This window comes from Thunnus albacares, chromosome 13 (assembly GCF_914725855.1).
Source record: "Thunnus albacares chromosome 13, fThuAlb1.1, whole genome shotgun sequence".
NCBI classification, from domain to species: domain Eukaryota; kingdom Metazoa; phylum Chordata; class Actinopteri; order Scombriformes; family Scombridae; genus Thunnus; species Thunnus albacares.
Window position 1 is genome coordinate 29,883,619 of NC_058118.1, and position 14,193 is coordinate 29,897,811.

The window sequence follows — 14,193 nt, forward strand, 5'->3', positions numbered from 1 at the left end:
TTACTTTCCAGATTAATTATGTATATATTATATGACATGATATTAAAAATGGATCTTAATCACAGATACAGATATGTGGAAATGTAAAAAGCTTTCCTTTTAAAAATCTGACAGAGCATGAAGCAGAACCTAAACTTGTATGGTGTTAATTACAGTAATTATGGACAAATGACACACGATGGGAATGCATCTGCAGTCAAGTTATCCAAACTCTCAGCTAAATTAACATTACTGTAAATTAATGTGAAGCAGCAGCACTGGATAAACTGGACGGTTAAACAATAATGTCAATTTAACTTTAGCTTCACTGAAGAGTTTTTCTTGCTACTTAAGCCCCGGCAAAATTAATAGTAGAGTTTCACTTCTCTACCTATAGCAGAACAGAATTTCCTTCATGCGTTCATTTTTACTAGATTTGATTACTCTGAGTCAGAGCTTTGACAGTCTAATACATTTTTCAGATTCAAGTTGCTCTTTAATACTCATAATGCTTTTATTACATTCTCTAACAGCTTTGGTGCATTCCTCATTCCACCACGGCACAACTTTCCTTTTCACGGTTATTCTACTCAAAGGTATACTCTTTGATGCAGCATTCAAAATACAGTTACACATTCTTCTGTATTACTATCCATTGAAATAGAATTAGCAAACAATATTCTTGAAATTTTTCCCTTTCAGCTTTTTGAAAGCACCATTTCTCTAACATGTACCTTTGCAATAAATGGATCACCATTAAAACAATATTAATCATTATTCTGAGATCCTCCATCAGTGTTTACTTTCAGTATTTCTTGAATATCTTCTGCCCTCAAGCCTATAATATCCAAAAATTCCTCTGCCATTTACCACTGTCTTAATTCTGTCGCTTTTTTTTCTCCTGTCAGTTAGCCACATTAATAAGTTTACAGATGAAAGCTATGCACTTTGTTTGATTAACCATCAATGAGTCCTCTTTTACCTTGCATGTATGTGAACATTGAATTTGCCGCATTGTTGGGGCTGTAGTTGTTCTAGTAGAGGGTCTGGTCTGTTTCCTTCACCGTTCGCTTCTTTATAAGTTTCTGAGCTTTGCATTTCATCATTTACTCTCTTTAGTGCTTCTGCATATGATATGCTATTCATAACTTTGTATTTCTGTACCTCTTTTGGTACAGTTTAATTGAGCAGGGCACGTGGCTTTGTCCTGCTCAACCAGTCAGAGCCCAGAAGCCTCTCTCACTGTGATGTGACAGTGTTTGTATCAAACAGCCCCCGGCTGCACTAAAACGGAGAACTGAGCAGCTCACTGTTCGCTTGTTTGTTCACAATTTATTAATATTAAACATGTAGTGTGTCCAAATTGCACCCAAAGAGCATCTGTCTCCACAAGAAATCACCTGTTGAATATTTTATGGTTGTTTATTTGTCCTTTAGAACGTAACCACCATGAAACAATGAAAACATAATGTTGTATTTCTGTCATTCACAGGCTTTCTCTCTCTCAGAAAACTTTCCAGCGCTGTCTCTCTGTCACTTGCTCGCCCTCTCAGCACACTTGCCCTTTCTCTCTTTTTCTCTCGTCGTTTTAAAAATGAGTCAGGAAACCCACAACAAAGCCTAACTTTTAATATTATTAAATGAAGAGAGATGTCGTCCCCTCTTTCTTATGGCAGGGTTGTAAAGATCTGATCGTGACAGTAGCAGAGCCCAGAAGCGCCACCCAGTTGCTGCAGAGTGGAGTGGCTGATGGCTTGTTTATTCAGAGTTTAAATTATTTTTTATATTATTTATATATATAACTTATATTAATATTTATTGTTTTGCATGTCCAAATTGCACCAAATTCGACACAGCACTCCTTTTTTCCCCCACCAAGTGTGAATAAAGCCTTCATCACAGGCCAAAGATCTCTCTCTCTTTTTTTTTGATCGAGTCCAGTAATATAAAAACCTTTTGCATCTTCAGGTTTGTGCATGATTTCTCTTACGGTACAGAGATTATACCACATCACCCAACCTTTGATTACACATTTGTTCGTTTTCTATAACTTCATCTAATATATCATTAAGTCTGTTCATAATTATTTTAGCAAATATGTTATGGTTGGTTTTCATATTAGTAAGATGTCTATAATTAACCATATCAGACTCATCACTTTTTTATATGATGAGCAGAGAACACCTTCATAAAAGAGGGTCCACCATACGGCCACTGTGAAGACCTTGTTCATGGAAGTGAGCAGATTTATGATTTCATCAATAATTAACTGATAAAACTTAGAGGGCAGACCATCTGGACCGGGACTTTTTCCAACATTTAACTGTCTGATGGCCTGAACACCTCTTCTTTTTTTATTTCACAGATAAGCTGAGTAAAAGTCGACGGGCTGTAGGAAGGAACACTTTTCAAAAATGTGTTCACTATGTCCATGTCTGTCTCTATTTTTCTTGTATGCAGTGGCACATAAATCTTTAATGACCTCACTTTTCATATTTTCACTAAAAACAGTATCACTGTGTTTTTAATTAACTTAATGAACTTGCTTTGAAGTATTTTTGTCCAGATTTAATAGCGTGAACAAGATTTCCTCTTTTATCTGTTTCTGACTGTTTATATATATTATACAATAATTCATAATTAAGGGTGTCTATTTGTGTTTACAATTTAATATTGTTTCTTCATCGATAGTTGATCTTTGTTTCTTCTGCTTCAAACTAATAATGCATTATACTTTGTATTTTAAGTTTATTTAATTTTTTACGTTTAAATTTAAAGACATCTTTTATTCTATATTTTTGTATTTCCCATAGTTTAGTATAAGATTTAGCTAGAATATCTAATTGAGTTACTTTATGTATTTCCTGTCTTAAGTCAGTTATCAAATCTTTATCTTGTAAACTCTGTACATTCAGTTCCAGAAACCTTTGTTCACTGAGGTTCCAGATGACAGAGAAGTTTTAACAAGTAGATGGTCAGAAAAATAATTAAAAACTGTTCTGTAGTGAGTTAGAGGACACATATATGCGATCAATAAGAGTTTTAGTTTTAGAATCAAACCTGGTAAAAATCAGTTCCAGAGGGGTTAACAGCTCTAAATACAACAATTAAATTTCCTTGTTGACAGATTTACCCTCTGGATGCAGTTTAAACACAGCTGGCAACTCAGTCATTTTCTTCAGTGACTGTATTAAACCACATGAAATAATATTCAAACCTATCCACAATAGTTCTCAAAGTCTTTTAAACAACTGACATTTTTTCATTGCTTCTGGAGCAGTGTAAACATGAATAATGCGACATGCTTCACCTTGATAAAAACAATCTACCATAAGTGATCTACCTGGCATTATATCTCCTAATCATGTTCACTTCGTGATTTTTGAAAAATATACCAACACCATCAGCCTTATTTTCACCTATTAATATTAAACATTTCCCCTTTGGAAACAAACAAATACATCATCAACATCACTGTTCGTGTTCAGTCTCAGTTCTTGAGTGCACAAGATGTCAAAGCACTTGACTGAATACCACAATCATTCCGGGAAGCTCATAGTGGAGAGGAGAGGATGTAGCTCTAAGGTGATGCTTTATCATCAAAGCGTTTCTCATTTTTATGAGAGGTAAGCTGAAGTCCTCTCTTCTTCCTTCGAACTACCTCGAAGGGCATTTCACTCAGTCTCATTCATTGTAGGGGCAGAGAACTCAGGTGTGAGAGAGAAGGGGCCTGAATTACTCTCAGGCACAGCAGCCTCTGCTTCAGACGGAGGATGGAGTGGGGTGCTGCTGGCTCACTGACCAGCTGTTAATATGTTGGTGCTAAATTTCATAGTTTTGCTCTTCATTTTCATCAACACTGTCACTGTAATCGCCCTCTACATCACTTTCACTTTAAACTCCCCTAAACTGACAGAAAGGAGATGTCATCAGGAGGAGGAGCTGGGGGCTGTAGTTCTACATCAGAGGGGGATTCATCTCCAGCAGGTGGATCAGACAGCCGAGGACCACGCTGGGGAGCAGGGAGATGGGCATCAGGCAGATGGGGAGGCGGAAGAGCATCTCCTGGGTGCCAGGCCAGAGGCTGGATGAGAGGCTGATGGACAACCGGTTGGTTGTGAGGCTGATGCTGCAGGGAGGCTGGTTGCTGAGTGGCTGGCTGGCTGTGAGGACGCTGCTGCTGTGATCTGGCTTTGATGACATAGGAGTCCGGACAGCTGAAGAAAGTGTGTCCATTAACACCATGCAGGCTGCACAGACCCTCAGATGTGCAGTCCTTCACTTTATGACCCAGGCAGCCACACTTCCAACATTTCACTGTAGGACACTGCTTCACCTGGTGGTCGGCGGTGCCGTAGATGAAGCTGCTGATGGACTGACCAGGATAGATGATGCGTCCATTGTATGGACAGAGGGAGATGGAGCTTGGGATTTGGACCTGGTAGCCATTTGAATCTTTTTTAATGCAGACTTTGTATTTACGCACTTCGTACCTGATAATGTTACCAAAGTTGTCAACAGGTTTTATAACCTGTTCAGTTAGTTCACAGTATCTACTCAGGTGCAATTCGATGTTATGGTCGGGTACTCTTCCTGTCCAGAATTTCACAACCAGAGTGGTAATGTCCATTTGTATAGAAGATTCAATAGCCCAGTTCTTCCACTTTGGATCTCCAGATCTGGAGGCTTGAATTTCCTGGAAACGTCAGAGTGGAGCTTCATTAAAGAAGCACAATTCAAAGTCTTTCTTATTTGGCAAAGCTATGAATGAATAGAGATCTTTGGTGTTTAGCCAACATGCATCAAATAGAAGCACTTCACCGACATATTCACGTGTAGGAGGTTCGCCATCACCTTTGTATTTCAGACGGGCTGGCAGCCCAACAAGGGCGTGGAGGGGAGCAAGACAGAAGGAGAGACAGGAAACTAGTTCCTCCTTTTCTTCTTCTGCTCATTTCCACCTTGTTTGGATTGAAGGTTTTGTTTGCTATTTTTCCTCAATGATTCATGTTTTAGTTCATGAAAGTGTTTTTTGAATGTCAATGATGTCAGCAGAGAAAGTCTTTGATTCAGGTCTACAATAAAACACTAAGGGAAACCTTAAGCTCTTAAATGTCCACCAGATGGCACTAATCTGTTAATTGGGTTATTATGGGTTGTGCTGCAGTGGTCCATACTGTTGCTAGGAGACTAATTACAAATCATTTAAGCTTGACTGAAGTGTCGCCCTAATGCCAGAGTTTTTATTTCTTCTATATTAAGTTACTCTGAGTCAGATCAGACTGAAGTCATGATGCTGTTCATCAAATTTAATATGAAATATAAGTTGCTCGTTATATTGTTAATTTATTTAAAGCACAATCTGTAAAACAAATGTAAACAAAAGTTTATCCCTCGCAACCTTAAATCAAAGGACTTGAAGACTTGAGGACTTGAAGAATTGTATCTCATCCTCGTGTCTCTGTGGTCATTAATTCACATTTTATTTTGGGGATTTCTATTTAAAATGGAACAACTTTACATAAACTTAATATACTGCAAATGTACTATCATTTTATGTTTGTGCATGCTGTTCTTCAATTTACAGTACAACTGAAATACATTTATAACGTAAATTGTACTTTGAATGTACATAAAATCTAACATTGATAGATTACAAATACCTTTACACTAGTCTACCAGTGTATTTCTACATAGTGCTTGTGCATTTCTAATAAATTTAAGTGTACTTGACAACTCCTACAAATGTTCTATAAGGGAGACTTTAAAGTGTACTACCAATGTGCTTAAATATACACTACACCCCATTTATAATGTACATGATATGTACTACTAATAGAGTACAAGTACGTTGACAATAAATATATTGTCAACGTGGCGATAGTTTCAGGCTCTCTTGTACAATCTGATGGCTGTTGGCAGAAAGGAACACCTGAATGCTCCGTGGGGAGAGTGAGCCTCTGGCTGAAGGTGCTCCCCCTCTGCCACAGCTCCTCATAGAGGAGATGGGAGGGATTTCCCAAGATCTTATTAGGGCCTGAGCTGCAAAGGGGCGAAGATGCCCTTGTATCAGTTCTGTTTCTTTCTTTCTTTCTTTCGTCTTTCTTTATTAATCCGCCACTTCAACCCTAAATTTGACCCCCTAAACATGCTCAAAAACTCATCACATTTGGCACACACATCAGGTCTGGTGAAAAAGTTGATAAAATATAAAAATTTTCATCAAAAGTGCCAAAATGTGCTCTATAGCGCCACCTATGTCACTAAAATGGCTGCCACGGCCTGTAGGAATGCCATAGAAAACTCAATTATTCGACTCATCAAGACCTACAAATCATACACTGACACCCCTGACCTAAATCCAACAGGAAGTCCACAATTCACCCATGAAAGTATGTGACTGTGTGCCAATTTTGAACCTTGAATAAACGCTCCTCCTAGGGCATTAATAGTATCGGCTTCAAACTTTAATACATGACTTATCACACTGTGTTGAACAAAAGTTGTTAAAAACTTTGTACTAACTCCAATGGTTTAGATATTATAAACCCTGAAAGTTGCAGTGCCACATTACCCTTACAATGTAAAGCAATGGGGAGGCATGATCTTTGTGTCAAACAGAGGCTTTTGATGTCTAAACTATAAGTCTGACCACTTTCAAAACCTGTATCAATGGATTTGCAATGAAATTTCCCACAGAAAAATGTGATTTTTTTTTATGTAAGATTTGGCCAAAGTAATGGGATTTATGAGGAGATTTCACAAGAAGAATACTTTAACATTCTCCTCTCCAACTGAGACGGAGAGAGGAGGGAAGAAAGGGGGGGAGGGGTGTGTGCCACACAGAGTGGAGGCTGGTCTTCCTATTTTTTGAGAGGCAAGAGGGGGATCAAAATATAAAAAAGAACATATGGATGAAATAAACCATTACCAAATCTCAGTATTATTTACAACATATTTTTTCTCTCTTTTTAGTAAAAGACACATAAAATGACGCTCCAAGGGAGGACGGCCTCCCTAACCAATCAACAACCAGAATGCAATATTGTCATCAAGATGGTCCAATGATAGTTTCCAGAATTCATCTTCAATTCTCTCCACTGTAAGGCAGAATAGCAGCAGTAGATAGCTCCTTGAGTTAGCCAATGCAACAGCTGGCTTATTGTAGCAGCCTGAAGGACTCTTTATGCATCCATGGAAGGACTGTTGTTAAGCTAACGGGAGAAATGATCTGGACTGTGCAGCACAGCAGCAGCAGGACACCACCAGGGAGCGGCTGGAGAGAGGAGCAACCGCAGAAACAACCAGGAGAGTTAGCTTGTTTGTCATTGTTGCTAATGATATCAGACTGGATAAGCAGCAGCCATAAAATTCTGTTAACTAACAAACAAGATGACCAACAGCCACAAATGGATGTTATGACATGAATACTTCATCTCCATGATAGAAAGAAGAAACATCAGATAACGTGAGTCAGATACAGCTTCTCTCTCTCTGTCTCTTTGGTCGTTAATTTCATCTCTGATGGTTAAATGTCTCTCTGTGTGGCTGTTTTGTGAATTTATCTCCTTAAAAAGAATGCAGCAGATATAAATATAAATATATTATAATATAAATATATATATATATATATATATATATATATATATATATATATAATGTGTTGTGGGTAGTTTGCTTGTTGAAGTTACAGTGAGATGAATGGACTCACTCATTCATGTGGAATTGATCCCGTTTTCAATTGAGTGGTTGTTTAGTCACCTGTTGATGTTTTATGATTAGTGTGCATCGATGTGACATCTGTAGGTATGTTAACACGCTGTTTAATGTGCTGGAGCTGAGTAGCTAATTAGCATCTAGCTGCTAACTGACGTTAGCAGTGAATGTTTGTTTGGTGGCTCCTTCAACAAGCTGCAGGACAACACTTGTGTTCATGTTTCTAAGTTATCGTCAATTTTTGATGATGTGGATAGAGGCTGTTTCATTCACTACTGTGTTTAAAAGAGGAAGGTATCATGCCTCACATTGCAATAATTGAGCATTGAATATTTTATATATTTTATTTGAACATTGGACATCTTAAATGTTGTTTTCATTTAAGACCATGGGCAAAAGTTCCTTGCTGTTTCTTGGTATAAGTATGTTACAGAATAGATGGAAAACAAAGTTTTATTTGTTTGACTCAAATCTGTGATACGATCCGACCGTGAGTTTTGTGATCCATTGCACCCCTAGTGTTAACATGTCAGCTTTGTAGACTATATTTTGTATGTCATGCACATAGATAAGAGTGTATAAGTCATGTATTTGATACGTGCATTAATACTTTCTGATGTGAACCTACACTTTTAGATCTGTGAATGTTTTTAGTGTCTTTCTAGTATTCAGCACTTATCTGTTCCTGTATCACATTATAAGCTCTGTGGTACTTTATATATTTCTGTATACTAAGAAAATACACAGGAAACACGTGTAAATCATGTGATATCTTGTCTGTTTTTGATGAGAACATAAATCCGTTGTCACAATAGAACAATACTATAAATTTGAATTTCACTTTGTTGGTAAAATCACACATCTGATCCAGTCCATGGCTAAAATGAGCTCTTCTTTGTTTAGAAACAATATGTATATGTTAAATGTCTTTAAAGAAGCAGCCTTTGCACTACTCAGGGGTTTTTGTTTTTAAAAGCAAATTGTTTTATTGGCATATAAAATTGCCCCCCACCCCTCCGATTTCATCAGGTGGGGAACAATGATATAGTTTGATGCAGTTTGTTGTAAGATTCCATGTTGGTTTTCCTCCTGTCCTCCCCAATTTTTTGAGTCACCAGCCGCCACTGGTGTGGGGGTTGAATGCAGCTCATTTTTGTAGGATACAGCAGTATCCGGCCTATATACATACAGTAGATTATATACAAACTTTGTATGAAGTTTGGTGTTATATGGTAGTAGTGGGGATGACCTATGAGGGGAAGGGAAAAATGGAGTGAGGGTGACAGTTTAGTGATAAAGTGCTGTAGAAAAATACCATCAAAACTAAAATTTGTAGCTCTGTACTGCAGTTATTCCTTTATTAGGGCCCGAGCACCTAGCGGTTCACTCACACTCTCCATTCAAATATATGAGTATTTTTCTGTGTCCAGCTGCAGTTACTTATTGTCTTTACACACCTGACAGTACACATGTCAATCAAACTTTGACCAGGTCAACCTGCTGCACACATTAAAGGACCGCAGGAAGTACAATCAGCTCTGTCCCTTCTTGTATTTTCCTGCTAGTCACTGATGTGCACAGCCAGGAATTTATAGGAGTCCACTAACTCCACCTCCTCCCCCTGGATGGTAATAGGGGTTGGGGGCTTCCTGCTCCTCCGGAAGTCCATCACCAGCTCTTTGGTCTTGGAGATGTTGAGATTTAGGTGGTTGTCCTCAGACCAATGCACATAGAGAGGGCTGGATGGTGTTAAATGCACTGGAGAAGTCAGAGAACAGCACTCTCACTCTGCTCACTGATCTCTCCAGGTGTGAGCCAGCCCTATGCAGCAGGTGGATGATGGCATAGTCCACACCAACTTTAGCCTGGTATGCAAACTGCAGAGGGTCCAGAGAGCTGCTCACCAGGGGCCTCAGCTGCTGAAGAATATACTTGCAATGTAAATTATAATATTTCAAATGTGTTTAAAGTACACTTGTGACACAGGGAAGAACAGGTGAACCCAAGTGCAGAAACTCAAAGGCAAGGAGACAGGGATATAGTAGAAGCGCTGTTTTTATTTTAAAACGAGGGAGGAAAGGAAATGCACGCCTGGGAAAGCTTGACCTGGAAGATGGAGACCTGGGGCTGATGTTAAAGCTGGAAGATGGAAACAGAGGAGGTCCAGGGCAGGGTAGCAGGGATGATGAGACGAGGCAAAGGGCTGGAGACAGGGACCAGAGCCAGAACTGCAGGGAACAGGCAACAACAAGAAAACAGGATACATGCAAGTGAAGTGGCTTGAAGACAAGTAGCAGAGTCTATGATCTGGCTGAGTGGAAGTGGCAGGGCTGAGTGTTTGTAGAAGGCTTGATTACTGAGATAAGGTGCAGCTTGTAAGGCTCTGATCTGACTCCAGCACACCTGCAGACAATCACACAGGGAGTGTCACAGCCCGGCTCAAGAGGACAAAGAGGAGAGAACAATACATGACTTTTAACAAAAGAGTTATTTAACAAAATATAAGTTAACAAACATCAAAATAAAGTATGTAAATCAGTAACATCAGTAGTTCGCTTTGAATGAGTGTACAGTGAAGTGTAATAAACACAAGGAAAAACCTAACTTAAATGTGCTTGTACTCTATTAGTAGTACATTTTATGTACATTATAAGTCATAGCTGATACCTTCTACACTTCGTTTAAAAAAAATCTAACACAAAAAGTGACACACAGACATGTTCCAACTCTGTCCCTCAAACTTTTATTTATTTCTAATGTTTCCAAAAAACAAAATAACCCACAAAATAATAACCTCACTATAAACAGAACAAGTTCATTCATTCTTAGTATGTAGAGGGTATATTTGTTTAGATACATTTATTTTTAGTGCGCACACCAACTTTCAACTCTCACTTCCTTCTATGATTCCTAAAAAAAACAACAAAAAACCTTATAATATGTAGATAAGTTTTAATTCCTTGCCTTTTTAGCATTTAGATAAGTTTGAACTCTTTCATTGCTTTTCAGCATGTACATAAGTTTTGTAACTGTTTAACTCTTTGACTGATACTTTCTACACTTTGTTTGAGAAAATCTAACACAAAAAGTGAGTCTTTACACACAGACATGTTCCACCTCTTTCCTTCAAACTTTCATTTACTTCCAGTTTCCAAAAAACCCACAAGCTCTACAAAAACATTTTTTAAAAATAAAAACCTCAGTATGTACACAGTACATTTACTCATTCATACTTAGTATGTAGAGACTAAATTTGTTTACATACATTTCTTTTTCTTCTTTCGCTTCTATCAATTCTTTGAAAAACAGAAGAAGTAAAGTTAAGTCAGAAATGCTCCAAGTCTTTCCTTTCAACTCACTTCTTTCACTTTGGTGCTTTTTGTTTTTCTTTTTTGTCCATATTTTTTCTCTCTTGTGGTGAACACGTCATAACGACTAAAAGAAGGAAATATCTTTGAGAAAGTCTGTAGACGATGTTCCATTCAAGTCTTTTGTTGCTGTTGTGCACAGCTCCTGTAGGCTCTCCTCTCTCCACTTCCAGCCAGCATGTTATGAATGACTCTCCTGTGAAATACTTGTATATCTTGCAAGTGTGTATACAGGAAGAGATTTGTATCTTGGTTTAGTTTTGCTTTGAGTAGATCATTTAGTATAATTCTGTGTGTTATTTTGCTGTTAGCCCACCCTGAAGCCAAAATGTCCCTAATAACTGAGTGAATAAATACTTTTGAGGGCTGTAATCCTTGTTGCTGGTGCTTCTTGGGAGTTGGGAAGAGGGGAGTTTCATTTCTATGTTGCACCAGGGTTTCCCCTACATTAGTGCGTAACAATAGTTAAAAAGCTGTTTAGCAGTTACAGCCTCATGTTAACTTACTAAGAATGGTCCCAGTGGCTTCCTGAGGTAGTATACAGATGTTAAATGTGTCACAAAGACTGTCCTGGTGTTGGATCAGTACTCTGTATTGGAATATACTCTGGGTTTAGGTACTGGAATCATTACCGCTGTCGCCAAGTGCTTGCTCATGGGGGAATTGTTGGGTCTCTGTAAATTAAAGAGTACGGTCTTGACCTGCTCTATGTGAAAAGTGCCTTGAGATGACTTCTGTTGTGATATGGGCGCTATATAAATAAAAATTGATTGATTGATTGATTGATATCAGGAGAGAAGAATTTTGATCGGTGCATCCCTAGTGAACTTTCTAAGGATTTACAAAAAATAAGCTGACAGGTTGCACATATCAGTTGTTATTCACCTGCCTGACATCCAAAATAAAGCACAATATTAGCACGAAAAGTTAGTGAGCTTTAGTTGAGTCCACTGGAGGCGAGGAGGATATTAGACATTTATTAGGTAGAGATGCAACACAAGCACCAACCTCTGCTCACAAGCACAAGTGTTAGTGAGGAAAACAATAACAAAGGTAGAAATAAAGAATAACGATTTCTTGATGCACTTCCACAGATGACATCATTTGTCTGGGTTCCTTCTTTGACCATCACTTGAGTTTCTGAGCAACTGTAGGATAAGAAAAGTGAAAGACTGCTTTATTTCTTTGTTATTGGATTCAAATGGAAACTCATTTTAAGTGTCATCTTAAGAATAAAATACAGAGTAATGTCACACTGATGCAATAATAAATCAATACAAATATATCAATAAAATAAACCATGCTTACAACAAAGCAGTGGGTCAATTTTAGTTAAGTTGCAATATTTTGAGAAAAAAGTTGTAATGTTATGAATATAGTTGTCATTTTTCAAGAATATATTTGTAATATTTTGAGATTAAGTTGTAATTTCATAATGGTTTTGGAAACTAAAGACAATCTACTACTTGGATACTTGAGGGAATTCCTATAAAACCTGCGGGACTGGAAAACTGACTAATGAATGGAACATTCTTGTGGAGTCAATCTCCCAAATTCCAAACAACAAGCGAGGTGACTCACATCTGAGGAAACACATCAGGAAACGGGGTAGGAAAGCCTTCCACAGAAACTAAACTCAAACAGGAAAATAAACACAGACCAATACTATCCGTCATCCTCAGCAATGTCCACTCCTTGTGAAATAAGACAGATGAACTTCCAGCACATGTGAACTTCCTGCATGAATATAGAAATGCTTCCATCCTGGCGTTCACAGAAACATGGCTTGACAATCGCATCTATGATCATGCAGTCTTTATTGACAGTTTAAGCGCCCTGTTAAGACTCAATAGAGACAAACAAAAGTACCGGTAAAGAACACAGAGGCAGGGTTTGTTTTTATATCAATAGGCACTGGTGATCCAAAGCCATTATCCACGAAAGTCTGAGGTAGCCTGACATAAAGCTAAAACTTCCTCAGCTACTTTTAGTGGGGAGGACTGTGACCATAATTCATGGGGAACCAGTGGAAGCTGTACACCAGTACAAATACCTGGACACTGTCATGGATGACAAACTGCATTTTGAAGCCAACACAGAGGTGATCATCAAGAAGTGCCAACAGCATCAGTATTTCCTGAGGAAGCTAAACATAATAATACCCTCCTCATTCATCTGCTGGTTCCTCTCTCTCACAATCCAAGCAAGAAGCAAGAAGCGCCTCCAGAAGACAATGAACATCTGCTGTAAAATCATAGGCCTCCCCCTGCCGTCTCTGATCTCACTGCATCATCAGCAAACACTCCAGAAAGCCCAATCGGGACCCTACTGGCTGCCCTCTGGCAGGCGTCTGTGCTGCCCTGCAGCTAAGACTAACCTGAGAAAGACAACATTCATATATGAGGCTGTTCGCCTACTAAACTCCAGTCTGCCTCAGGCCCCGTCTTCCTCTCTAACCTGGGACTAACACCCACAACTTCTGATCTGCCACAGCACCCCTCCACTTAAGACTCTTATATTATTTGTATCTCTGCTACGTGGTCACTGTTTGTCTATCATGTATTGCCTTATATGTCCTGTTTGTATGTCCTTTTACGATGCCTGCCTCATGAGTTGCCCCTCAGGGATAAATAAAGTTTTTTGAATTGAAGTGAATTGGCAATGTCCCATGCATGATGATTTGTTCCACTGCTGCAAAAAAACCCCAGTGCACAATTGTAATGATCAAAGTGCTATATAGCAAGAAAAAATGTTCTTTTGCTTTGCTTTTTGTGCTTTTAGGGAACAAATTAATAAATAATCAATGAATAATTCAATAGAAAAGTGTCTTACATTGTCCAAGCTGTGCAGTTCACACCATCCTGTGAAAAATAGCCCGGCTGACAGTCGTCACACACTGTATCAGTTCTGTTGGTTCCTTAGAGAAAGAGACACATCTGAGATTACTCACCATCACTGATCATTCACTGACAGAACAGTCTGACTTTGACGTTTGTTACCAGGTTGTTTTATCCTCTGACATTGTCAACAAAAACGCTTTTCCTCTTCACATTTCTCAGGAGCAATTTATAATGAATAAGTATAGAAGCCAAGATAGTATCTTAGGTTTTTACACAGGCCTTGTTTGTAC

General features: G+C 38.5%; 2 protein-coding genes across 4 annotated transcripts in view; both read right to left on the reverse strand.

The window, feature by feature from the left end:
- Positions 1-14,193, reverse strand: part of LOC122995622 (tumor necrosis factor receptor superfamily member 14-like) — a 51,266-nt gene that overhangs the window by 32,453 nt on the left and 4,620 nt on the right. The window lies entirely within an intron of this gene.
- Positions 1-14,193, reverse strand: part of LOC122995631 (tumor necrosis factor receptor superfamily member 14-like) — a 214,228-nt gene that overhangs the window by 12,503 nt on the left and 187,532 nt on the right. For 2 of the 3 annotated variants that reach the window (XM_044370972.1, XM_044370971.1), the window contains one exon: positions 13,896-13,980. In XM_044370972.1, the coding sequence (XP_044226907.1) occupies positions 13,896-13,980 (85 nt within the window). Of the gene's footprint in view, positions 1-11,790; positions 12,212-13,895; positions 13,981-14,193 lie in introns of those variants that run through there. The other variant, XM_044370975.1, reaches the window with a different exon arrangement.